The sequence below is a fragment of the Hemicordylus capensis genome, chromosome 2 (genome assembly GCF_027244095.1).
Source record: "Hemicordylus capensis ecotype Gifberg chromosome 2, rHemCap1.1.pri, whole genome shotgun sequence".
In the NCBI taxonomy this organism is placed as follows: Eukaryota; Metazoa; Chordata; class Lepidosauria; order Squamata; family Cordylidae; genus Hemicordylus; species Hemicordylus capensis.
The window spans coordinates 323,680,281-323,707,819 of record NC_069658.1 but is presented as its reverse complement, the minus strand read 5'-3'; the positions used below and the strand labels follow the sequence as shown (position 1 = coordinate 323,707,819).

The 27,539-nt window shown below is 45.4% G+C and overlaps 1 protein-coding gene and 1 long non-coding RNA gene across 11 annotated transcripts in view; one reads left to right on the top strand and one right to left on the bottom strand.

Moving 5' to 3' along the window:
* Positions 1-25,412, bottom strand: part of LOC128345070 (uncharacterized) — a 62,028-nt gene extending 36,616 nt beyond the window's left edge. The window contains exons 1-2 of the long non-coding RNA XR_008316252.1: positions 25,251-25,412; positions 2,261-2,642 (exon numbers count right to left, since the gene is read on the bottom strand). This is a non-coding gene — a long non-coding RNA (uncharacterized LOC128345070). The remainder of the gene's footprint in view (positions 1-2,260; positions 2,643-25,250) is intronic.
* The window catches only part of DOCK3 (dedicator of cytokinesis 3), a 448,426-nt gene that overhangs the window by 266,985 nt on the left and 153,902 nt on the right, over positions 1-27,539 (top strand). For 9 of the 10 annotated variants that reach the window (XM_053296418.1, XM_053296424.1, XM_053296425.1 and 6 more), the window contains exons 25-28: positions 2,240-2,367; positions 17,660-17,806; positions 20,433-20,531; positions 25,728-25,822. In XM_053296418.1, coding sequence (XP_053152393.1) covers positions 2,240-2,367; positions 17,660-17,806; positions 20,433-20,531; positions 25,728-25,822 — 469 coding nt within the window. The remainder of the gene's footprint in view (positions 1-2,239; positions 2,368-17,659; positions 17,807-20,432; positions 20,532-25,727; positions 25,823-27,539) is intronic. The other variant, XM_053296419.1, reaches the window with a different exon arrangement.

Genomic DNA, 27,539 nt, shown 5'->3' with positions numbered 1-27,539 from the left:
CCCCTTCAGGAGAAAGAGGCTGCCATTGTGTGAATTAAATGAGGAAACAAGATGAACAAAATCTGTTAACTCAGGGAGAGAGGGAGGGGGGAAAACATGAAGGGAGGGGGACGAAAGAGTGGGGAAGAGTGAGTGGAGGAGAGAGAAAGAGAAAAAGAAGGGAGGGGGAAGGGCAAGGGACGGGTCTGAGCCTGTCAGCAGCCTGAGTGGAACGAGCGAGCATGGCAGCACTAGCGGCAAGGAAGGGCCCATTCAACCACTGCTGCTGTTTGGGGTTACCGAGGCCATTGTCAGAGGGAGGTAGGCAGGCAAGAGATGGGTCTGGGCCTGTCAGCAGCCTGAGTGGAACAAATGGCCATGATAGTGAGGAACGGCCCGATCAACGAGCTGCGGGGGGGAGAGCAAGCGAGATTGCTGCGGGGGGGGCAGAGCGAGCGAGATTGCTGCGGGGGGGGCAGAGCGAGCGAGAGCGCTGCGGGGGGCAGAGCGAGCGAGAGCATTGCGGGGGGCAGAGCGAGCGAGAGCGCTGTGGGGGGGATGCCACAGGCTCAGTGCACAACTGCACAGATGCTCTGTGCGGGGTTAGCTAGTCATGGCTTAAGCTTGGTTTTATTCAGTAGTTCCATCCTCTCAGGGCTCTCACACAGAGAGAGGCAAGACTAAATCATGGGGTTAGGTGAAGCCCAAACAAACCACAATAAACCAAGATTTGGTGATCATCTGTGGTGCCAATGCAGATTTGTTAAATAAACCTTAGTTCATTTGAAGCTAGTGCGGGCACTGAAGGGGTGGACAGCGGCAGAAAGTGGTGATGAAAGACTTGTGTACCCCTTGTTGGCTTGGATCAAAAGATGTCCTTCCATCCATGAAAAGCCTCTTGTGCTCATGGAAGAGTGTTGTATGAGGAAAAACAACCCCAAATCCAGAGGCCTTCCTTTGTACAAGTCTTTTAAAAACCTTTTAATGGGTCACTAGCATTTATAAGCTGCTACCTATATCATCTTCATAGTATTTCTCCTACTATAATGGAATCCCCTATACATAGGATGGGTTCTGACATCATGTGGAATAATGGTTTATTTTAACTAAGGCAGTAGCCCCTGATGCGGGCACCACTGGGAGGCACCTTTAAGTGTAACTTAGTAGGTGCTTACCTCCCATACTGCCACACCTGAAAACTCTTCCCAACAGTGCCACGCCACCCAGCACCAGCTGCGGCAGAGGATCAAATCCACCACTCAGCTGGCGAAGGCAATTTGTGCGGCCAGCAAATGATCTCCACACACGTGCAGAGGCCGGCTGAGTTGATCCTCCACCTCAGCAGATGCTGGGTGGTGTGACTGTGCTGCCGCAGGGAAGAGCTTTCAGATGTGGCAGTACAGTGGTAAGCATCTACCGATTTACACTTAAAGGCACACCAAGCCATTATTCCACAAGATGTCTGAACCCACTATGAATAAGGGAAGATACAGGATGTAGAACATAAACTCCAAACTAAAGTATTTATATCTTATTTTCAAAAATAAAAAGCCCCTCTCATATAGAAAGAGTACAAGAAACTTGGTGAATAAAAAGATACAGGTAGCAGCTTATAAACACTAGTGTACCATTAAACGGTGTTGATGCACAAAGGAAGGCCTCCGGATTTGGGGTCATTTTCCCCACACAACACTCTTCCACTGAGTAGGAAACTTCAATGAGCATAAGGGGCTTTTCACTGATGGAAGGGCATCTTTTGATCCAAGAGGGGGACACAAGTCTTTCATCACCACATTCTCTTACCTATAAAAGAGGTAGGAGCAGAACCACTGTAAATTCCTACCCTTATATTTAGTCTCAGACCACTGATCTTGGGTCTGTTTTCTCTCTTGGCTTAGAGAAGTAACTATTCAAAAACCTGGCAGTTATACATGAAGTTTAGGTTTATTTATGCAGTGGCCAACTGGACATCTAAATGGAACTGTGCCGATCTCTGATTATTATAGGGCCCATTAAGAAAACTGTATTGTATTGTTGTTTATTATTAATGTTAGCTCTTCCACATGGATGCTTTTTGCTAATAATTTTGCTAATACCAATAGTTTAAATGAAACATGACCATTTCTCATTCTTTTTCTCATTCTTTTTGTTATGTAAACTCTTTTGAGGGGTTTTTGTTTGTTTGTTTAAAAAGCTATATAAATATTCTTAATAATGTGTTTCATCAAATAATATTGAATCTCTGGTTTTGCTCTTCTAGAATCCCGACGTATCTTATTACCTGTGGTTCTTCATCATATTCATCTTCACCTGAGACAGCAAAAAGAGTTGCTTATCTGCTCTGGGATTCTCAGCAGTATTTTCTCCATCATCAAAACTAGCTCTTTGGTAATCTAAATGTCTATCCGTCCCACTGCTCTGTGGCAATATGTACATAATTCATAGATCTCTGAGGTTATCCATGTTCCCTCAAAACTGGGTCTTCTGCACCTGCTCAGTAGCTCCACGAAGGAATCTCTAGCTCCAATAGGTGCTCTCCAGCATTCTGAGATGCGAGGGAGCACCCATTCAGATAGGCAGGAGAGTGCCTTCCCTTTCAGTTCCTTCTCGTCTGCTACCTTGCTGCAACATGAAGGTTCTTGCTCCTTTCCCCTTGCTTGTTCCTGTGAAGAAAAGTCATATTTATTTTACTTTCGGCTTGACTCGGACTATTTTGACTATTCCCTTGGATCCTGCTTCTGGTTAGTTATATTTTTTCTTGTTTTTAACTCAGACCAGCCCTCGACTATCTGCTCGGATTTCCCCTCTAGTTAGACTGGTGCCCTCACAACAGACTCAGGACTGTTTTGAAACTACCCATTTGTCTTTTCCATTAAATTTGGTGGTTGTGGTGAAATTCTGGTTGCATCCCATCCCACCTCTCACTTCACTATGGATTCTCCCCAGAGGGACCTTACCATCCTCGGACAGGCATGACAACTGCCTGGTTTGTCTCGGGGAAAGCCACAACACCAGTAGTTGTAAAATCTGCCTTTCCTTCAGCAAACAGACCAGAAAGAGTAGATAATTGAAACGTAGAGCAACTCTGTACAAAAATGTATTTTGCCCCCTCCTCATACCCCAGCCTAGCCCACTGAAATTATGGCCATTGACATAGACACAATGGACATCAGCCTCTTCTAAACACTATGAAAACTTGGCCTTTTAAAAGCCAGCATTGGTCGAAAAGCGGAGGCGGTGGGGAACCATGCTCGTAAGAAAAAGAGGAAATGGGAAGATTCTTCCTCTTCCAAAGATCAGCCTGAGTGCAAGCACCACCGCTCCTCTGAAATGGCATCAAGGTCAGCGTCAGGTGCTGCTCTGTCCTCCACTTTGATTTCGAAGTCAGTGTCGGGAACAGCTGCTGCATTGCCACACAAGCCATCCCTGTGCACAACCAACCCTAAGGGGTCCTTCTCACCATTACTGGGAGTGTCAAAGACCACTCATCTAAACCGACATCGAGCTCGCCATCAAGAGAAGCTGCAGCCCCAAAACCATTGACAGATGCTGCTGTGTCCGCTGCCTCCTTGACATTGAAACTTCTGGCATTGGAGCCTCTGCCAAAGTAGATCACTCAGATATCAGTGGTGATGCACCCAACGACCTCAACCCCAGTCTCAACTCCGGCTCAACCACCAACGTCGACAATATTGATTATGTCAGCAGGCCACCTTTCACCTGTTTCTTCACAGCCTCCATCACTCATCATGATCTTCCTGGCCTTGACACACAGTCACTTTCCTAAAGTGGGTGGTGCGGGCTCTGATATTGAAGGACAGAGATCCCTTCTGGATCTGTCCCATATCATTTCTGTACTGGCTAAGCCAGAACAGTGATTCTGACTGTAATCATTACTGGGCTCTGCAAATACAATACCCTTCATTGCAACTTTTAAATATTTTCCTGGGACTGGATGATGATGACATAGGATCTATACCTGCTGTGCCCATCCAGGGGTGTAACTATAATAGGGCAAGGGGAGACAGTTGTCTGGGGGCCCACTGCCTTGGGGGGGGCCAGAGGCAAGTCACATGACTGACTCCCCCAGCCGTGCACCCGCCCGGGCGTCCTTCAGTTGTATTCATCCTCTGAAATCAATGTGAGTGTTAAGACCTGGAGCTACCAGAACAGCATGTCTTTCTCTGGTACCATTAAATGACTTGCATCGTCCACAATTTACAAAACCTCTCTCTCTATATATATATATTTTTTTTTTACTATGCTTTTTGTTACCACTATTCAGCCTCATTTAAGATTTCTTAACTTCATGAGCTGAGCTTCGGGGGCGGGGGGTGGCATTTTAAAATCTTGTCTCTGGGCCCACTCCAACTTTGCTACGCCCCTGACTCCATCAGCTTCACCATTGTACCAGTCACCTAGATGCTCTCCAATTCATACTTGGAAAGAGCGTTACCATTATTCAGCTCCTCGCCTACCAATGTGTCCTCTCAATTACCTGAGCTCTTCTGGTGCTTTTGACCCAAGTCACCTCTGCCTTTGTTACAGATACAGAGAAAACACCCTTTTGCCTCTCCAGGTCTTCCCTATTATTTTGATGACTATCCCTGGTGGAAGACTATGAAACTAAGAGGTCTGCTGTCTGAGCCGGGTACGCCAAAGCCTACTGACACTTTCAAACATTCTGCCATTCCCTTGGACCATAGCAAACGTTTTACTCCAGTGCTTCATTCCTCCTTGAGGGAAGATGGTCAGCTTCATAAACCAGTTTTGCCTCCTGAGGAATCACCTTAGCCTGTAGATACCCATCTCTGAGCCTCCCCTTTCTGAGGGTGAATCTTCAGACTCATCAGGGGAAGAATAAGATGTGACCAAGACTCCATCAGGCACATCACCTGATGACCAGGTGGCTTCTGCCCCTTCTGCCTATCCTATCGGGTTCAGGTAGGAGAAATGGCCAAGGCCCTTGACCTTGAGATCCCAACACCTACAACTGAGGTTAAGGACACTGTTTATGATTTTCTGGCATCTACTACCACAGCTCATCCAACAGGTTTGCCCATGTTGCCTGTGCTGGTTGCCCCTTCCAAAGCTGCTTGGGAACTACCTGCTGTGTCTACTGTGCCCACAAAAAAGTTAGAAAGCTTGTACACAGTTCAAGAATTCTCTTGCCGGTTCTTATTTATGCACCCAGAGCCCAAATCGCTGGTTGTTGACTGCACATTCCAGTCTAAGTCTGCACAGAAGCACTCCATCCCTCTTGACAGAGAAAGTCGCAAGCTTAATGCTGTAGGCAGAAGATTCTATTCTGTTTCCTGCCTGTCCTTCAAGATTGCAAACTACATGGCCTGTATGGACAAATTCCATCACTCCTTATGGGATGACCTCAAAGCAGACCTCTCAGAATTGCCTGACTCCTTTCGCTTCAAGTATTTGTCAACATTGTCTAAGTCAGGTGACTTGTCACGCCAACACCTTAGCACCTCCAAACACCTGACAGAAACCGAGTCCAAGGTGTTGACTGGTTCTATCTCTCTCAGGTGTCATGTGTGGTTGTGCTCCACCCCACTGGAGTCCAACATGAAAGACAAACCAGAATTTGCCTTTTGATGGAGCAGGTATTTTCTTCAAAGACACGGATGAAACAATGGAGAAGCTTAAAAGCTCTCACTATACTGCAAAAATCTTTGTTCCATCTTCTCAACAATCATCCTTTTCACAAAGGTAGTGCACCTTTTAATAGACAATGTGATCAGGGCAAACCTCAAGAATGAAGGGACTTCAGGCTCCGCTCCAAATTCTACTCAAGGCAACCTTACCAGCATCATCAATGCCACCAGGAAAAACCTAAACAGGATCAGGCTAAGCAGCCCTTTTGTTTGCAAGGTCGTGAAAGTCCCTGATGGCCCTCCACACTACTCTAGCCATCTTGAACCTTTCCTTCCCTACTGGCCTCAAGTAACATCAGACACTTGGGTATTGAGCACAGTTGCCTCTGGCTATGCTATTTGACTCTTTGTGTATACAGGAATAAAATACACCCACTCAACTACTTTAGAAGAGGAAGTCATTGCTCCACTACAGAAAGGTGCCATTAAACCTGTTCAACTTGAGGCAATCCACAGTGTTCGACCTGAGGCAATGCACTAGGTACTTCCAGGTCCCAAAACATGATGGGGGGTCTTCACCTTATTATGTTCTTGAGGAAGCTTAATGAATTTGTATGTGTCCAGATAATCTCTTTGCAGTCCATTCTCCCTCCACTATCAGAGGAAGAATGATTTGTGACACTAGATCTAAAGGATGTTTACTTTCATATAGCAATACTCCTGTGCCACCAACAGTTCCTATTTTTCTGTATGGGCTCCCATGCCTATCTGTACAGAGTCTTTCCATTTGGCTTATCCACACCACCCCACACCACATATTTACCAAGTGTATGAGTGTGGTTATTGCCCACCTGCATATGCAGGCTGTTTCTATTTACCTGTACTTGGATGGCTGTGTTCTGACTGGAAAAAAATGAATCCTCATGTCCAGATTGCTCTTGCTCACTCTCCTCACAGATCTGGGCCTGACTTTGAACCTCAGGAAGTCCAATATCATGCTTCAACAACCTCTATATTGGTGCTGTCCGGGATGCAGCCTCAAAGCACACTTACCTCCCCAAGGACAGAATCCTGTCTATTACCGACATATCATCTGCCTTTTAGGCCTCTCCCAAGGAGAGGGCCTGGTCCATACAACACCTGTTGGGACTGATGGCATCCTGCATGACCACAGTCGCTTACACTCGTCTGAAAATGTACAGATTACAGCTTTGGTTCCTCTTTGTGTCCCACCCAAACCTAGACAAACAAGCAGAGTGGCTAACAATACCACCATATGTCCTTCCATCTCTGCAGTGGTAGACTATGCTAACTTCCCTCTCTCATAGCATCCCATTTTGCCTTCATTCTCTGTTAGGGGTGTGCACGAAACGATTTTCTGTGATTCGATTTGTACCCGAATCGAAACACCCCTGTTTCGGGGGTGACCCATCCGAATCAGCCCAGATTCGATTTGGATCCAAATTTATCCGAATCCGAATCTGAATCGATTTGGAGTGGGAAAATTGGTCGTGGGGTCAAAAGAGTGGGGTGGGGTGGTAGTGCCTAATGGGTGGAGGCTACCACCCCAATTTCCAAAAAAAATGGGCAAAGGGTTGATTTAAATTTTTTTTGAAGTTTATGTGTCTTTAAGATTTTTTTTTTTTTTTTTGCTATTAGCAGTAGCAAATGAGAGTGGATTCATGGTTTCTCATTGAAAATCTCATATGCAACCAGAGAATCTACACTCAGAACACTTCCAAAACAACAGAACCCAGTACACCATGGGTTATCAAGCCATGGGGGTGGTTGGCACCCTATGTTCACTATGCCACCACTCTCTCTGGGCCACCCAAGTGCCCCACATGTGCAATTCTGGGGCTGCTGAAACCTCCATTCTTCACTATGGGGGAAAAGAGTAAACTTCACTTCAGAAATCAAATAATATTGAGCCCTTTGCCCAATCACTCTGAAACCTAGGTGGTAGCAGGTACCCATTGGGGCACTGCCACCCAACCCACTCTTCCCCCTCCAAAATAACATCAACATCACACATCTACAACACCCGCAGAGCTTTGCAAAGAACAAGTTTTGGTCATGCACATTCACATCCCCCCCAGAAATGCAATTTATCCACACACAAGAGTGTGAAACAACAACTAACAACAAACACCACACATAAATTTTTAAATTCAATTGCTGCAACCCCAAAGCCCATGCTCCACTGCTGCAACCTCAGACCCTGTGCTCCCCTGCTGCAACCCCAAAGCCCCGCGCTCCCCTGCTGCCACCCCAGACCCCGCGCTGCACTGCTGCCACCCCAGACCCCGCGCTGCGCTCCCCAACCCCAGACCCCGCGCTCCCCTGCTGGCCAATCTGCAGGCTGGAAGGGCCAGAAATTCAAACAGATGTCAAAACTCAAAATGGAGACTGAAGGAGAAAGATTTTTTGTGATTGCAAAATGGAGTTCCAAAACAGCCGAAACCACAAAACGTTTTGTATCCGAAACAGGGATGCTTTGTTTTGGCTATAAAATTTTCTGTTTTGAGCATTGGGTGTTTTGTTTTGGCTGCAAAACAGCCGAAACGGCCTGTTTTGTGTACAAAACGTTTTGTATCCGAAACGAAACGCACATCCCTATTCTCTGTCAGTCATGCTAATGATAGATGACTCACTACAGGGCTGGGGAGCCCACTGTTGCAACCTGCGATCTCGGGGCCTGTGGAACAGCCAGCAGCAAGAACTACTTATAAACTTCCTTGAGCTCCTGGCAGTCTTTCTCACCTTCAAGGCCTTTCTTCCCATTCTACGGGGCCGAGTGGTCCAGATACACCTGGACAACATGACAGCAATCACCTATATAAACCACCAGGGCAGCACCATATCAAGGTCCCTAAATAACCTGACTCTTCAACTCTGAGAGTGGTGTCTGACCAACAGCATTCACCCCATGACTCTCTACGTAAAAGGAGTGGACAACACCCTTCCAGACTCCATGGGCAGGGATCTGGCCCTCTTGACAATCCAAGAATGGGAGTTGAATGAGATGGTCCGTCTGAAGCTTGACTTGGAACTTACACATGAGTAGTTCATGATCTGTTCCACAATCGCTCCCCACCAATATCTTTGCTGTTACAGCTGAGCTCTTCCACCTCCTTGCACCAGTAATGTAATCAATTTGTTTTCTGTGTACTGCATCTGGTGATGTCCATGCGTGTAAGCGCCACTTTAGTTATTTCAAGAATGTGTTAGCAATGAAGAGATCGTTGGCATGGCAGAAATGAATAAGTCGTTCTTCTGCTTCCTTTCTGTTGCCTATGGCATACAGCCTGACTTTGTTTTCCTCCTTACCATTTCCAACTCTGGCATCCCAGTCTCCAACCACCAGCAGCACATCTTGCTTGCATGTTCTGTCAATTTCAGACTGAACTTGAGCATAAAACTCATCAATTTCCTCTTCTTCTACATCAGTCGTTGGGGCATAGACTTGAAAAACTATTTTCTTGGTAAAATACACAAGTGGCTTACCATTGCCTTCTCTTGCGCAGTATGAAATGATGCCTTTGTCATTGTCACTGAAGTGATCATCCGCCTCCAGCACCTTCCTATATCGCTGCTGCCCAATATAGGTGCCTGCTTGCTTTAGCTGGGCAGCTGGGATGACCTTCGTGCTTTGTGTGACCCTACTGGGAGTATACCTCCCGGCGTACTTCACTCATCCCTCCCAGGAACATTGCTTGAGTGTACATGCTACTGAATGATTGCAGCAGGAACCTCTTCCTAAATAAAATACTTCTTCTGATCTTTCGAGGCATTTCAGGATGGGACCTCTGCAATCCATAAGAGCTGAAAATGTTAAACAGTTACCCCTAAGCTATCCCATACAACCAACTGCAACAGGTAACCCAACCCTCAGTGTGTGAAAAGTGTAAGGAGATCCACTCTAGCCAGTTGGAAGGGTGAGGCTTTGGGTCAGTCACAATCTCTGCTGCATACAACGGTGAATACTTTTCGGCCAAGTATTGTAATACTAAGGACTGATCAAGAGTCGACCGACCAGACCTGAATCCCACCTGTTAATCCCTTAGTATGTTCTCCTGTTCCAGCCAATCCATGAGTTTAACATGTAAATGTCTAGAGTATAATTTGCTGATAATACTCAGCAGACTAATAGGTCGATATTAGAAGGGTTAGAACGTTGGCCTTTCTTATAGATAGGAGCAATCACGACTATACCCCACTCCTCTGGAATAGTCGGTCCGATCAATATAAATGAAGAGTCTTGCAAGTACAGGGGCCCACCATTCAACATTCAATATTAACAGTTCAGAAGATATCTGGTCCAGCCCTGGGACCTTACCCACCTTATGGAAACTGAGGGCCAAGTCAGTAAAGATTCCAGATGAGGCAATATGGGCATTTCATCAGGGACAGATGTCCCATACAAAGCCTGAAAATGGGTTACCCACACATTTGTAGGGATATGACAGCCTAGCCCAGGTCCCCTGCCAGAGGAATGAGCATATAAAATGTTCCAAAAGGTGGTAGTATCATTAGTCCTGGAGGCAATCCATAATCGCTCCCAAGTTTAACTAAGTGCAGCTTTCTTTTTCCTTTTTATTAATGCTTCATATTCTTTCTTCTGATCAAGGATGTGATGTACCATAATGCAGCTCTTACTGGCCCTATAAAGTTTAAAGTTGGCAGCTAGGGCCTTCTTTTCATTAAAGCAATCTTGATCAAACCATCTTCTAATACCAGCTCTGCAGGTGCGGAGCCAGCCAAGCAGCTGCTAGGGTCCAGCCCTCGCCCAATGGCCCCTCTAACAACATCCCGTGTGCATGATGTCACGTACACAGGACATGACCCGAGAGAAATCCCCTCCCCACCCAGCAGCGAGTTCTTGCCCATCCATCTATTCCCCTTTCTCTCCAGAGAGGGAGAGAAAGGGAGAATAGATCAGGGTTGTGCGTTTTGTTTTGTTTTCTGTTTTGTTTTTGGCCCGAATCCGAAACACCCCCATTTTGTTCTTTGTTCGAAATCAGCCAATCCAAAACACCCCAATTTTGTTCTTTGTTCGAAATTGCAAAATCCAAATCCAAACGTTTTGGATTTTAAAAAATGGCCCCAGGGAAAAACTAGTGGGTGGGGGTGGTAGTGCCGAATGGGTGGAAACTACCACCCAAATTTCAGAGGAATTGGGCAAAGGGCTGATTATTGGTGAATTTTTGAAGTATAAGAATGGAGGTCTCAGCAAAAGTATAGCTTCATGTTGAGGGGAAAGGGGTGCCCCAGAGCAGAGTAGGGTGGGTGGTAGTGCCCAGTGGGGGCAAGGAAGCTGCCAGAATTATTTCAAAGGAATTGGGCAGAGGGCTGATTTTTAAAGATATAATGGAGTTTGCGCGTCTGTAAAGTTTTTCCCCATAGGGAATGATAGACCTCCATAATTCCTGCCCTGTAACTGCACTTGGGAGGCACCAGGGTGGCCCAGAGCGAGTGGTGGTGTAGAGCACATAGGGTGCCAGCCACCCCCATGGGTTGCTAACCCATGGGGTACTGGGTTCTGTTGTTTCTGAGATGTTTTGAGTGTAGATTCAGAATCTCTGGTAGCATATGAGAGTGGATTCATGGTTTGTCGTTGAAAATCTCATATGCTACCAGAGAATCTACACTCAGAACACCTCAGAAACAACAGAACCCAGCACCTCATGGGTTAGCAACCCATGGGGGCGGTTAGCACCCTATGTGCACTACACCACTACTCACTCCCGGCCACCCCAGTGCCCCCCAGGTGGAGTTATGGGTCTGCTGAAACCTCCATTATTCCCTGGGGGGGGGCTTAAAGAAGCGTAAATTTCAACAATTCCTAAGAAATCAGCCCTTTGCCCTCTTCCTTTGGAATCTGGGTTGTGGCAGGCACCCCTTGGGGCACTGCCACCCAACCCACTGTTTTGCCCCTCAGGCCCACTTCCTGCCCCAAAGACATGTCAACTTCAGAAATTCTTTAAAAATCAGCCCTTTTCCCAATTCCTTTGGAATCTGGGTGGCAGCAGGCACCCATTGGGACACTACCACCTGAACCACTCTTCTGCCCCCAAAGCCCCCTTTCTGCCCCCAATCCACCCCAAATAACATCAACACCACACATTAACAACAGCAGAGCTTTGGAAAAAATCAGGGAGACTTCCAAAGGTCATACACATCCACATCCCCCCGCCTGAAATGCAATTGATCTGCACACAACAGTGTGAAACAACAACAATGAAATGTACACTGCCCCACTGGCCAATGAGGGTAAATGCACACTGCCCCACTAGCCAGTGAGGGTAAAATTTACCCTTAAATTTGCTTAAAAGGAATAAGGAGGCAATTGCCAGCAGATCAGCCCATGCTTTCGCTGGCCAATCTGCAGGCTGGAAGGGCCAGAAATTCGAACAGATGTCAAAACTAAAAATGGAGACTGAAGGAGAAAGACTTTCTGCAATTGCAAAATGGAGTTCCAAAACAGCCCAAACAACAAAACGTCTTGTATCCGAAACAGGGGCGTTTTGTTTTGGCTACAAAATTTTCTGTTTTGAACATTTGGTGTTTTGTTTTTGCTACAAAACAGTCGAAATGGCCTGTTTTGTGCACAAAACGTTTTGTATCCGAAACGAAATGCACATCCCTAGAATAGATGCTTTCCGGCATCAAGCGCTGCCTGAAATGACAGGGAAGGGCTCACTTGGGCTCTTCGGAGCTCGAGGCCACATCCCTTTGTGTGTGCTGTCACACAAAGTCTTTTTGAAGTCTTTTTGTCGCTCCAGTAAGCTCTTCATCTCGCACCCCGGCTCCAACAAGGACTCTGCAGTTTCCCACCAAAGACTCTCCATCTGGGTAATGGAACTCATTTTCTCCTGTTGCAGATAGCAAGGGGTTCAGCCTCCAGCAAGGGTCAGGGCCCATTCCACCTCTGCAGCCCACATTTCCAGCATCAGTATGGCTGACATTTGCAAAGCTGCCACATGGTCTTCAGACCTGCTATGGATCTCCACTTAGCTGCTGAGGCTAACTTTGGTTGTGCGATTCTCAATAAAGTGCTCTAACACGCTAGCACCCATCTCTGGAGCTAGTCACTCACCCACTTGTGAGGGAACATGGATCACCTCAGAGAAAAACAGATTGCTTACCCGTAACATGTAATCTCTCTGGTGATCCATGCTCACTCACAACACCCACCCGAGTGACCCCACTGCTAGCGTGCATCCTAAGTGTTTTGCTCTTACCTGTCTTACCTGGACACCCTCACAACATAGTGCCATTCTCAATGCAGTGGCCCAATCAGGAACTGAAAGGGAGGTAGGGATGTACAAACCGGTTCAAATTTAAACCGATTCGGTTAGATGGTTCGAATTTGAACCAAACCAGCCATTAGGTTCAAGCTGCCAGTTTGAATTTGAACCAAACTGGAGCGGGGTTTGATTTGAACTGGTTTGGACCTCCCAAAGTGGGTGGGGTGGAAGTTGGCCCTTTGCCCAATTCCTTTGAAATCTGGTAGCTTCCTTGCCCCGCTTGGGAACTACCACCCACCACACTCCACTCTAGGATACCCCTTTCCCCCCATCGTGAAGCTATACATTTGCTGGAATCCTCATTATTCCCTATGAGGAATTCAAAAATACCTTTAAAATTCACCAATAATTGGAGGAGTGTCTGATTGCCTGGGAGTTTTGTGGGTCGACCACTTTTGTGCCCCTAGGTGCTCCACAATAGGGGATAAGGGGCTGGGTCAAATCCCATTATACCCTATGAGAAAAATAATTAAAAATATTTCAAAAATTCATTTAAAAAATCGTAGGAGTGTCTGATTGCTTCGGGTTGTGGGTGGTAGTTGGCACCCATGGGTGCTCCACAACAGGGAATAATGGACTGGTTCAAGTCCCATTATACCCTATGAGGGGAAAAATTCAAAAATTCATAAAAAATTGCACGAGTGTCCGTTTGCTTTGGGGGTTGAGTTGTAGGCAGCCATGGGTGCCGACTACCATCCCACCCACTTTGGGAGGTCCAAACTAGTTTGAAATGGTTCAAATTTGAACCGAACCAGGGGGTTCAGGCAAAACCAAAACCAAACATCCCCCTCCCGGTTTGAATTCGAACCGAACCAGGTAAACCAGTTTTATGTACATCCCTAAAGAGAAGGCACTTTCCTGCACATTTTAATGGGCATTCATTCACGCCTCAGAATGCTGGAGAGCACCTATTGGAGTTAGTGATTCCTCCGTGGAGCTACTGTGCAGGCTCAGAAGACCCAGTTTTGAGTGAACATGGATCACCAGAACGATCATCTGTTACAGGTAAGCAACCTGGTTTTTTACTGAGTGCTCAGAACTCAGCCAAAGTATGAGACATGTACATATTAGGGATTTACTAATATTACTAATGTGACCATATTAGGGATGTACTAACATTTTGACTAGAACCAGGTCATTTCAAGTGTCTCGAGTTCAAAACAAAATGCCCATTAAATAAAGGGCATCTGGGGGAGAGTGCCACTGGTGCACGTTGATAGCTCAGAGGAGCACTGCTGATTCAGGAAGTGGCGACAAACTGCGCAGAAGCAGGTATGCTTCTTTCAAGTTCGGCGCCTTTTGGAAGGGCAGTATAAAAATGTTAATAATAAATAATAAATAAATAAATAAATAAATAAAACCACCCTGTTTAGATCTGAAACATTTTGATGTTTTGAGCACCATTTTGGAGGCCTATTTTTCCCTTTCTGATTGGTTTTCTGGCACTGGCTTCTGATTGGCTTGCAATCTCTTGGTGTTTTGGTTAGCTTGTTATACAAATCAAGTGTTGTGATGGGCAATTGTGTCCCCATTGGCTGAGGTTAGGGAGGAGGGAAGAGGGAGCCCAAAGGGAGTTTCAAAGTGTATTTAAAGAGAGCCCTTATAGTGTGCCTTTCACGATCCTACGGTGGTTTGGAGAAAAGGTTACAAATTTGTTAAAAATCTCTCGCTTGCCCATTTCCTTTGTAGGTTGAGTAGTAGGTAGCACCTATCATGCCTTACCACGCAACCCGCACATAGGAGCTACCCATGTGGAACAATGGGGTATTTCGAATACCCCCATTGTTCCCTTTGGCCAAAACACTCAAAATCTTTCAAACTGTTTTTTATTGAAACAACCAGGTCAACCACTTTTTCGACAATGTTTTGGCTGTCTGTGTTTTGTTTTGAGCTCAAAACAAAATACATAATCTGTTTCATGTACATCCCTATTACATGTTTCCACACAGCATAGCTTTTGTATGACACATTTTGAATCATAGAGCTGAAATTTAGCATTTGCTGACTGAAACCTAGACTAAACCACTGCATCATTGTGTGATGGGGAGGGATGATTTTTAGGGATCTCTCCTTCCCTCTACAGTTATCTGTACCTCTGAAACTGTCTCCATGAAGGTACCCCAATCCTCAGGGACATAGTTTAGGGAGATTCCGCCAATTGTAGAGGGAAGAGGAGATTGCAGAAAATCATTCCCCCCTCTTTGTGTAACAGAAAACCTTGGCACGTCGACAGAAGGTTAGTCTGTATGTCAGTTAATGTTTACATTCGAGGATTGTGCACGCATAGCACAGGAATAGTAGCAGAAAAGTGTGTAGGCATTTACAGATTATCATAATGTTCTAGGTTGTGTGAATTGTGTATTAATTATTGGATTCACAGAGAAAATTGATACATTGAAGCTCTTCTCACAATCCATGAGAAGAGCTTCTGTCGGGCTTGTGGGGAGAGCAGGCTTTGCCCACTCTCCCTGCAGACAATCAAAAGGCAGCCCTGGGGCGGCCGAATCGGCAGCCCACATGACTGCCAGCTCCATCACAGAGCCAGCAGGGGCTGCAGGGATTGGGGCCATGTGGCCCCCGAAAGTCCCAAGATGCACAAGTGTGCAGGGCATCCTTCCTGGAGAGAGACACACACACACCCTGAGCCCTGGAAGCTGGCTTCAGCCTCCCGATCGGGGATCTACTCATGTGTTGCCAAGCACCACGATGACAAACAAAGAAATGAGGTTAACAGAGCGCTCGATCCGTTAACCTCATTTAAGGGGAGGGTGTTCTAGGCGGGCTAGCCGCCTTGGGAGCACTGGGCTTGCCCGCGAGCCCGGTGGTTCCCACAATTGACAGGAAGTAGGCTAAACTCCCTTAGCCTGCTTTCCATCAATTGTGGGAATAGCCTCATTAAAAGATTTACTAACTTCATTAGAACCAAGAAAATGAGCTTGCCTTCTCTCTTTCCCTGGAAGTACTCTGTGCAACATACATATGTCCCTGAGTGCTGTGCGAACCTCAGGGACATATTTGCATGTTGCGAAAGGTACTTCCAGGGAAACAAGAGATCAGCACCTGGGCTTCAGAAGTGGGAACACATCCCCTGCATGCATATGTCTTTGCACTGGCACCAGTAAGAAACAGTGATCACGTTTCAGAGCTGATTTGGATTAGTGTCTCTGTGTGTGGCAGTCTGTTGAGGGAGGAGTCAAGGAAACAAACTATGGTTTATTCTGAGAGTAGGTTTGGCCGTACCATGGAACTAAAATACACATCTTAACTTAGATACATAGTAGGGATGTGCACAAAATGTGATTTGGATGTGATTCAGAACACATCCCGGGCCCCTTTAAAATGGAGGAGAGCAGGTGCATACCTGCTTCTGTGCTGTTTGTTGCCACTTCCTGAATCAGCAGTGCTCCTCTCAGCTATCTACATGCACCAGCGGCACTCTCCCCCAGATGCCCTCACACAACACCAGCATGCACATGGCCTCCACACATACACGGCAGCCATTTGCATGGCCGTGCCACTGGGAAATTCCCCCAGGAGTTAGGCGCCCTAGGCGCCTAACTTTGTATATGCTCGGGCTCTGTACAGCCCAAGCATAGACATTACCCCGTTCCTGGGGCAAGGGGCATGCTCACGCCCTTAACCCAGGTAAAACCTGGGTACAAAACCGGGGTTTGTGGGGGTGGCAGCACTGAGATCAGGCTCAATCCCAGCACTGCACACAAGCAGCCCTACCCAGGTAAGGATTCCTGGGTAGGCCTGCTCATGTGCACAGCTTTAGCTATAAATAAATCACGGTTAGTGCTGTACTCAGGGTTTAGATCAGGCCTGCTCAACTTAGGCCCCCCAGCTGTTTTTGGACTACAACTCCCATAATTCTCAGCCACAGCAGCCAATAGCCAGGGATTCTGGGAATTGTAGGCCAACATCTGCAGGAGGGCCGAAGTTGAGCAGGCCTGGTTTAGATGATAAAAGCAATCTGTTACAGAAATAAACTGAGGTTCCCTGTGACATTTGAACTGGTCCGCCTTAGTTTTCTGTGTTTGTGCAAAATTCTCTTTGAACAGTCCAGCTTAGGTGTTCAGTTCTATCTGAGCAAATAGCTAACAATCAATGGCAATTATGAAGTGATTACCCTAAAATTTAATATAATCCCAGCGATCCAGAAATGTTCTGGATTAAACATCTCTGCTTTTAATTATACATTCAAAATTTTAGTTTGAATACAAATTATAAGACCTGTAGTATCTATAGTAAGAAACTTTCACAGATTCCCAAATGATGAGGAAGTGCTAATAATCCAAAAGTGAGAACCTGTGTTTAATGGTCTTGATTTAATTGTGATCTTAATTTAGAATATATTGGTATACATTTCCTACCATGGGATTTTGTAAGCTGTTGTAGATGAAACAAATTATACTTTAAAGTATTTTGGCCATAAACTTACAATATTTATATTGCTTATTGTGGCAGCATTTGACCCTGTTGGATCCAGGGATGCATAGGCTATAGGACTATTGATTTAACTCTTTTTAAATGAATATGTATCATTGGGGTGTGTGTGTGTGTGTGTGTGTGTGTGTGTGTGTGTGTGTAAAGAAATAAAACGTGACCTATTTTTATTTCTGTCTCTAACCGCCATATTCAACAGCTAATGCTCTAATTTCTTTATATGGCCTGTTCCTAAGATATGCAAAATATATTCAGTTTCCCATTTCCATTATGTACGGTGGTAACTGCCTTTGTTCTAACTGCTTACTACAGGAGACAGATGTAACTGAGGAGGTAGAGATGATGGTAGAGAGCCTCCTGGATGTACTTTTACAGACTCTTCTTACTATTATGAGTAAATCGCAATCTCAGGAGGCGGTAAGAGGGCAGCGTTGCCCACAGTGCACAGCTGAAATCACAGTTAGTAACTAACAATCAGGTTCTATTTCCTGCTTCTCTAATCTGCTCCCTTTCCCCAACCCTTCATCACCAGCTTCACCTTATTACCATGTTTCCTGTATGAAATTTATCTCCTTTAAAACTGAAAATCATTGCCTTGCATTTTGAGGGTAAAGTTGAGCACAAATGCCAGACTACGGCTCCTTTACTTATCTACTCAAACAGCCTAGCTTTTCCAGATCATGTTGTTAATGTTTTGCAGGGTATTTACTGCAAAATGTGGGTGTAAATGGGTGCCTTGTTCATATGTTAAGTAGTTACTGACAGAATGATTCAATTCACCTATTTATCTCTTCAAAGACTCTGTTTGGTTTATCTTCTCTTCCGTTGAAATGAGATGGCTTTGTAGAGGAGAAAATGATATACTGTAACACTGTACGTTGAGTAGGCTATGGAAATTATTAAGTGCAAACTTAATTGGAATGCCAATATATGCCCATTCCTGTCTTGTTTGAGCAAAAAGGAAATGATATTCCTTGTTTCTTTTGCACTGAAGGGAGATAAAATTCTCACTCTGACCTTTTCCTATCTTTTGAGCTAAATCTTCTGTTATTTATTCAGATTCTGATGTTGGAGCTTTTCAGTCTCTTTGCCAGAATGCTTTGTTTACTGTGGCTGACATTCTACCACTGTGTGGAACATCAATGTTAGAGACCTTCCAGGGCTGCTGCATAACATGAAAGGCAGTCCCAACTATGTTGCGCAACAGGACAGCTTAAAATAACATCCCGACAGTTGCACAGCACTACTTCCATTGTTTCCAATAAAACAGCCCAGAAACTGTTTTAAATCATTCCACATCTGCCCCTGTCATTCATATCTGTCAATGTGAAAAGGCTGCCTTTCACATTGTGCAGCAACAACAGCAGATCCCTAACACTAACGTTTCGCTGTGCAGAATGTTGGCTAGTATGACTGTAAAAAATAGGTCAGTCAACCTGAATTGACAGCCTTCAAAGCTAAGTAAACAAAAAGGAGTCCTATCCCAAGTGACCAGGGTCAGAGAGGCTTAAACCTCCCATTATGCCTGATCTGGGCCTAATATTCTTGAACTTCAGGTAGCCATCCCAGTGGCTGTAGAGGATCCTTCTTTATACAGATTTCTTTGGTTTGAAACGTATTTTTGAAGAGAGTGGTGCATGCAACAATATTTATTTTTATTGTTAAATGCCTTTCATAAGGCATCCCAAGGAGGTTTACAAAAGTTAAAATACAATAAAACTCTATAAAAATCAAATTTAAAACCTTAAACAGTGAAAACCATAAAATAGCAAAAAAAAAAAAAAAAAACCAAAAAAAAACACCCAACACCCGTAAAAAGACAAACAGAAGCAGGAGATCTGAGAGACCTGGCAGCCCCTTTGGATGCTTGTTGCAACATAACATCTATTCTCCGCAAGCCTATCTTGAAGAGAGTGGCAGTCCCAGACACCTTAGAGCAAATAAAGATTCCCCTTGTGGATCTTTATTTAATCCTAAAATCTCTCACAAGAGACCCATTTGAGTCCCTTCGCTTCATTAGGCAGATTTTTCTGTTATAAAGGTATGGCTTCTAATGGCACTCATCTCAGCTTAGAGCTTATATGAGAACTGAATATTATCAATTTTGATAGCATGAGACATTTCAATAGTTTTAGCATTTATCTGACATCTGTTCTCTAGTTCTGCCTCAGCTACACCTTTCTGCAGCACAAAACAGCACCGAATGCTGCCACTTTTAGCATTGGCAGATGTTGTTAGCACAACAATATCTACACATGCTGGCACATAACATTCTGAGTTGGTGTGCATCATTGCCACAGTGTTGCAGCATTCTTTGTACCTGCTTCTAGGGATGTGCACGGAACCAGTTCGGAGGCCTTTTATGGCCTTCGAACTGGTTTGGAAGACCAGCAGTTCACCCCTTTCGAAGGTGGGGGAAATCTCTTTAAGGATGGTGGAGGTGCTCTTGCCCCTCCTGACACATTTCCCCCACTGGCTCTGCCTTTCAAAATGTTCCAGTGGGGTGGCAGCATACCTCCTTGCCACCCCAGTGCCTCCTCGGACCGGAAGAGACCAGAATTTGCTGCTGCACATGTGCACATCACGACGTGCAACTTCAGGTCACTTCAAGTCCAAGGAGGCACCAGGGCAACAAGGAGGTGTGCTGACCTCCCGTCAGACCATTTAAAAAGGCAGCGCTGGGGGGGGATGTGGCGAGAGGAGTAAGAGCACCCTCCCCCATCCTTAAAGAGATTCCACCCACCTTCGAACCAGCAGGCACCAGTTCTGTGCACACACACACACTGCTCCCCATGTAGGGTACCATATATAAAGATACCATGTAGGGTATCTTTTAAGAAGTAGCATTCATCAGTGAGAACTGAAGAACTCTTTCACTATTTGTTTAATGGAATTAGAACCACTCTAGTGTGTTCTCAATTACTGCTGCACTATCTATTTTAAATATCTTTACTTGTGTACTTTCTTTTCATAAGCATTGGATTGTTTTCAAGCCCCACTCCTTTCCCCTTACCCCAAACTTTGTTTTTGTATGAACTGTATATATGACCATTTTGCTAAAATCATTCTTTATTGGAATTTACAGGGAGAGTATGTGTCCTGTCTTCTGTCCCTACTTCGCCAAATGTCGGATACTCATTTCCAACATTTACTGGAAAATTTCCAGAGTAAGGATGAACTGAAGGTAATATAGAAAAAACAGGTTTAGATTTTTATTTCAGTCTTGTATCTCAGATTTCAAGTATATCTTGTTACTATAGTGATGATGAAAATGACCTCCCCATGGTAAACAATTCCTCTGGCTGCAACTTATGCAGGTATTCACCATATGACTTGCCCCCATTATATTACTGTTACGATGGGGGTGAGTTGCCATAGGGAAGCTGGAAGCAGTACACTTGGAGAGATTTTAACTTGTTCTTCAAGTGAACGCAGACACAAATCCATCCCACATTTACTTATTTTATTCATGAAAGTGACATGTAGGAATGTTTCCATTAATTAAAAATTCCCATTAATTAAAAATGTTACATGTTGAGCTGTCCCAGGTTCATATTGCAAATGTTTTCTATTTGTGCTCAGCCCCAAACTTCCATTTCTGATCGGTTTATTTATTTATTTATCACATTTGTATACCGCCCAAACTCTCGTCTCTGGGTGGTTAACATAAAACAATTAAAAGACATATAAAAAGTTAAAACAATTCAACAATTTAAAATCAATCACAAAATTAAAACTAATAAATTTTAAAAGGCTGAGAAAGCTTGGTTAAAAACATGGGTTTTCAGATGTTTTTTTAAAAATTGCCAGAGACGGGGAGGATCATATCTCAGTAGGGAGCGCATACCACAATCTCAGGGAAGCAACCGAGAATACCGGTCTCTGTGTAGCCATCAGATGAGTTGGCGGTAACTGGAGACGGAGCTCCTCAGATGACCTCAATGGGTGGTGGGGCTCATAGTGAAGAAGATGCTCTCTTAAATACCCAGGGCTGAAGTCGTTTAGGGTTTTATAAGTTATAACTAGCACTTTGTATTTTGCCCGGAAACCTACTGGCAGCTAGTGTAACTCCATCAGCAAAGGAGTAACGTGGTCTCTCCGAGATGACCCAGAGACCAGCCTGGCTGCCGCATTCTGAACCAACTGAAGTTTCCAGACTACGTACAAAGGCAGCCCCACGTAGAACACATTACAGAAGTCTGGAGGTTACCAACAAATGTACCACTGTTTTGAGGTCATTGATCTCAAGAAACGGGCGCAGCTGGCGTATCAGCCGAAGCTGATAGAAAGCACCCCTGGCCACCACCTCAACCTGAGAAACTAGGGAGAGGTGTGGATCTAGAAGTACTCCCAGACTGCAAACCTGTTCCTTTTTGAGAAGTGTGACCCCATCTAGAACAGGTAGATCAAAATTGTCTCTGGAGTTCTGACCCCACACAATAAGTCCTTCCATCTTATCTGGATTCAGCTTCAGTTTATTCTCCCTCATCCATCCCATTACTACTTCCAGGCAGGCATTTAGAGAGGATATGCCAGCTCCTGAAGAAATTGACATGGAGAAGTAGATCTGGGTGTCATTAGCATACTGGTAACACCCAGCCCCAAATCCCCTGATGATCTCTTCCAGCAGTTTCATGTAGATGTTAAAAAACATTAGAGAGAGTATGGAGCCTTGAGGGACACCATACTTAAGCTCAGGTTTTGAAGAGCAACAATCTCCAATCGACACCATCTGGAATCTATCCGAGAGGTAGGAGCAGAACCACAGTGCCTCTCACCCCCAACACCCTCAGATGTTCCAGAAGGATACTATGGTCGATAGTATCGAAACCCGCCGAGAGTTCCAAAAGGATAAACAGAGCCATACTTCCTCTGTCATTTCCCAATTGGAGATCATCCATCAGGCTGACCAAGGCAGTCTCCACCCCATAGCCTGCCCGAACACCAGTTTGAAATGGGTCTAGATAATCAGTTTCCTCCATGACTGCCTGGAGCTGAGAGGCCACCACCCTCTCAATTACCTTGGCCAGCCATGGGAGGTTGGAAACAGGCCTATAATTGCTCAACTCTGAGGGACCTAATGCAGGCTTCTTTAGAAGAGGTCTAATAATTGCATCCTTAAGACAAGGAGGCATCCTGCCCTCCCTCAGAGAAGCATTTATTATTTCCACCATGCTGCCTACAATAGCTTCCCTGATAGATAGAACAAGCCATGTTGGACAAGGGTCAAGAGAACAAGTGGTAGGCCTCATCACTCCAAGCAGCTTGTCCACATCCTCAGGAGTCACAAGCTAAAACCGATCCAGTCGAATTGCATAAGAGGAGTTGTTGGACACCTCCAGTTCAGACATCAAACTAATTGTGGAGTCTCCATCTAAGTTGGCCCAAATCCGAGAGACTTTATCTGCGAAATACTCTTTAAACACATCACAGCAGGTAACTGATGACTCCAAATTCTGGTTCAAGGGAGGAGGGGCAGATACTAGTCCTCTCACAACCCTGAACAACTCAGCTGGATGTGAACTCGCAGTGGCAATACGGCAAGAAAAGAACCACTTCTTTGCCGCATGTATTGCCTGAGCATAGATCTTTAAATGTGCTCTATGTTTTAATCTGTTAGATTTGAGTCGAGTCTTTCTCCACTTGTGCTCCAGTCGCCTACCTTGCCGCTTGAGCCCCCATAGATCTTTCGTACACCAAGGGGCCAATTTTGAAGCGGGTCGGAGGGGATGCTTGGTAGCAAATGTGTCTACTGCCCTGGTGAGCAAGTTGTTCCAATTCTCAACCAGGGCATCAACAGGATTACCAGCAAAGCCAACATTGAATTATTATTATTATTATTATTATTATTATTATTAAAACTTTTATACCGCCCTTCCAAAAGGCTCAGGGCGGTTTTGAATCCCTCTAAGGCTTCTTGGAATCCTACTGGATTCAATAACCTCTTTGGGCGGACCATTCTAATAGGCCCCTTGCTCCTGCAGAGGTGGGAAGTGGTTGTAACAACCTTAACCAGATGGTGGTCCATCCATGACAATGGGGAAATCACAGGAGTCTCCACCCATGGAACACCAGCCTGATCAGAGTAAAAGAACAAATCAAGCATGTGACCTGCAACATGTGTTTATCCAGAGACCACTTGGGATAGGCCCATAGTTGTCATGGCCGCTATGAACTCCTGAGCTGCCCCGGACAAATTGGTCCCGAAATGAAGTCCCACAGTACCAAAAATCTGGGAGACTCCAATGCAGGTTCCGCTGCCAAGTCCGTGAGATCAGTGAGGGATTCCGTTGGGCAGCGGGGTGATCCGTAAACCAACAGAAGTCCCAATCTATCCCTGGTCCCCAAACTTAAGTACACACATTCAATATGGTCCGATACCCTAACAGGGACCCTGGTAAGGGAGATGTTACCCTTATAGACTACAGCCACTCCACCTCTCTGCCCATGTCCCCTCACCTGCTCCTCTACAGAGTATCCTGGCGGGAGAAGCTGGGACCAGACTGGACCACTAGCCTCCCCCAACCAAGTCTCGGTTATACATTCCAGGTCGGCCACTTAATCAGATAATGGATGAGCTCTGGCTTATTTTGGACCGGCCTGGCATTGCAGAGGAGCAAGGTAAGGCTATGTGGGTTGTTGGCAGTGCTCCCTGAAGTCAAAGAGCTGGCAGGACAGCCGGAAGGGGAGACAACTATTAAATTTCTGACTACCCTTCCCCTGGAACGGCCTGCTGACCTGCCAACATTACTTCTGCTGTTCCCCACCACTACCGGTATAGCTGCCCCACAGTCAACGAAGGTGCCCCTTGTCTCCCCATCTCCAGTCAAACCCAGACATATTACAAGTTAACTTCAGCCAGGTCTCAGTAGCAAGTAGGCAAACCAGCTGCACCGCCAGCTGTGCTGCTGGTGTTCCTGCCGTTTTTATAGGCTCCAAAAAAACCTAGGAGTCACCCCTCTCACTGGCGACTCCAAGCTGGGGTGGATGAAAATTAGTGCTCACAGTTGGAAATAGCTGCCAGCACTCAGGAAGATGAAAGGGCAAAGCGCAGCTACACCAACCGGCCTCCAATCTGTCCATGCCGAGCTGGGGGGAGGTTGGTGGCCAGGAGGCTATGAAATATCTCCAGACCAAGGTCAGGAGACAAGCTGACACAATCCAAGCCCCTGTTATCTTCTTCGCTTCCCTTACACTCATTTTTTACAGCAAAATCAAATTAAATTAAAACTTTAAAACAATTTAAAACCACAAGTCTATTTAAAAAACCTGGGTGAATAAATATGTCTATAAAGACTTTTTAAAAGTTGTCAGAGATTGGGAGGCGCTTATTTCATTAGGGAGAACATTAGGAACATATCAAAGGTGCCTTATACTAAGCCAGCCCATTGGTCCATCTATCTCACTATTGTCTAAACAGACTGGCAGCGGCTTCTCCAAGGTTGCAGGCAGGAGTCTCTCCCAGTCCTATCTTGGATATGCCAGGGAGGGAACTTGGAACCTTCTGCATACAAGCATGCAGCTGCTCTTCTCAGAGCAGTCCCATCCCCTAAGGGAAATATCTTACAGTGCTCACATGTAGTCTATCATTCAAATTAAAACCAGGGTAGACACAGACAGATAATGTGTTACAATCAAATGAAATGCATTGTCAGAGTTGGGACTGAACATGTGTTGTGTCTAAGTACCAGACCTTTGTACATGGATAGTATGCCATTGTCTTTAATTGAATTAGCAAGTGTGCTTGCATTCAAAATTAAAGCACAATGCTAATATTTTGGGTTCTGTGCTTTTGTTGCTTCTCCTTGCGGCATATTATTTCTGCTTTAAAATGATGGATCTAAGTTTTTGGCTGTTTATTTGACTCAAACATACATCACTTACATCGCTAAGGATTGCTTACCTTTGGCAAGTGTACCACAACTCCAGTATTTGAGATAATGCCACTCTAGTATGCACTACAGTTCATATGTAGTCTCTCTTGCTTTGGTTTTTTTCTTTAGTCTGCTGATCTGGAGAGCAGGCTTTAGTGCAGGAATCTATACTTGATGTAATGCCATCAGTGTTCCACAGATTAGCAACACTGACCACTCAAGATGGCTTCCACACATGCTCAGATGCCATTTCCTGCCTGACGCTCAAAGACTGCTGGGACCAGGCAACTTCCTGTTCCTAAGCAAATGCAGCCGGACAAACAGAGAGCCTGGCTGCTTAATGCAAACAGTGCCACTCTGGCATGGCAGGGGGTAGTGGAGGAGCAACAGAGTGGCAGATAAGACCTGCCTTCCTCCTTTTAAAGTGTCTGCTTTCCACCACCACCACCCAGATGTGCACAAAATGCATCATGCACATCCCTAATCATTTTCTTCTTTTGTGCTAGGAATTCCTGCTGAAGATTTTCTGTGTATTTCGGAACCTAATGAAGATGAGTGTCTTTCCCCGAGACTGGATGGTGATGCGGTTGCTCACTAGCAAGTGAGTATAGACTCATTCTAGAACAAAGTTTTCCACTAATGATGTGCTTATTCTCTAGTTCAGGTTTCCAAAAGTCCAAAATTCTAGGTGCTAGTTTTACTCTTTAAAGCTTTAGACAGTGTAAACCTGGGATACCTTGGGGAATGCCTGCATCTATATATGCCCCCAGTAAGAGTTGAGATCTGTAAACACATCCCAACATTTAGTGCCACTTCATCTGAAATAAGATGCATTCTTACCAGAAAACAGAGCTTTTTCAACTGTGGCACCACATTTATGGAACTCCCTTCCAAGCACAATTTGTAAATACTGTTCTATTGGAGTTTTAAGAAAATCAATAAAGATAGAGGTCTTATGAGAGTTAGAAAAATAGAGGATAATAAAGTTGGGGTAGTAAATTAGTTGTGGATCTGATTCTGTAATTTTGTGTCTGGTTTTTTGTGTTTGTTTTTTAAATGGGAGACCTAGTATAGTGAAGTGACTAAGAGACTTAGCTGTGAATCAGAACTTCCCAAGACTAAATTTCAGTTCTGCCTTAAATTCAATATGGACTAGACAAAAATTATACAAGTGGTGTGCAGTTGATTGAAAAACTGCATACCAGGAATATGGGTCCATATGGCTCAACATCAGATTTGAAAGAAGATTATAGTAGCATCTTACAGGGGCCATTGTTGAATCCACCATTGTTCATCAGTAGATTTGATGAAAACAGGGGCACTAAACTTACCAAGCAGCAGTGGTGCATTTAGGCACGGACCACGGGGTGGGAGTCTATGGCCTCATGCCTCCTAGAGTGCCTCCAAATGCTCTGGGGAGGCCTACCCAGAGCCCCGCTGCCCCGCTTCTGTTTTCTCTTCACCACTGCTGCTCACCTGCTCCATTCCACTCAACCCCCAGCAGCAGTGGCAGGCGCAGGCGGGCCTCTTCGGCCTGCAGACCGGCCTCCTCTGTCTGTGCATGTGCACAGTAGGAGTTATGGAGTGTTGCATCATGTGATGTCACGGGAATTCAATATGGACCAGACAGAAATTATGCAAGTGGTATGCAGTTGATTGAAAAACTGCATACCAAGAATATTACTATATGGGTCAACATCAGATTTGAAAGAAGATTCTAGTAGCATCCTACAAGGGCCATTGTTGAGTTCACCATTGGGGAAGCAAACTGCCTAGAGAGCAGGAGGCTGCTGGTTCAAATCCCCGCTGGTGTGTTTCCCAGAATATAGAAACTTCTAATATCAGGCAGCAGCTGTATAGGAAGGTGCTGAAAGGCATCATCTCATACTGCGCGGGAGAGGGCAATGGTAAACCCCTTCTGTATTCTACCAAGAAAACCACATGGCTCTGTGGTCACTTACCAAACTGGTGGGTGATTCAAAGCTGTGAGGAATTACCAACTAGGGATATGCAACGAATTCCTTCAGTGCAAATCCAAGGGCGGTGAGGGGATCCCTTAAGAGGAGGCGGGCAGGTCCTATTTGCCCGTCCTTCAAGCTCCCGCCAGCCCACCATGGCGCTATTGCTACGGGAAGACTTGCATGCAAGTGGCAGCTTGTGCTGCTTGCCCCTCTAAAATGCCTTGCCACTGCGATAGGATGCGTCCCCGGCATCCCTCGCTTGGCGTTGGAGCATAAATTGTGTCAGTGCATGTGCCGATGCCATTTACGTGCTGACGCTGTGCAAGGGATGCTGGGGATGCATCCCATCAGGGGCGT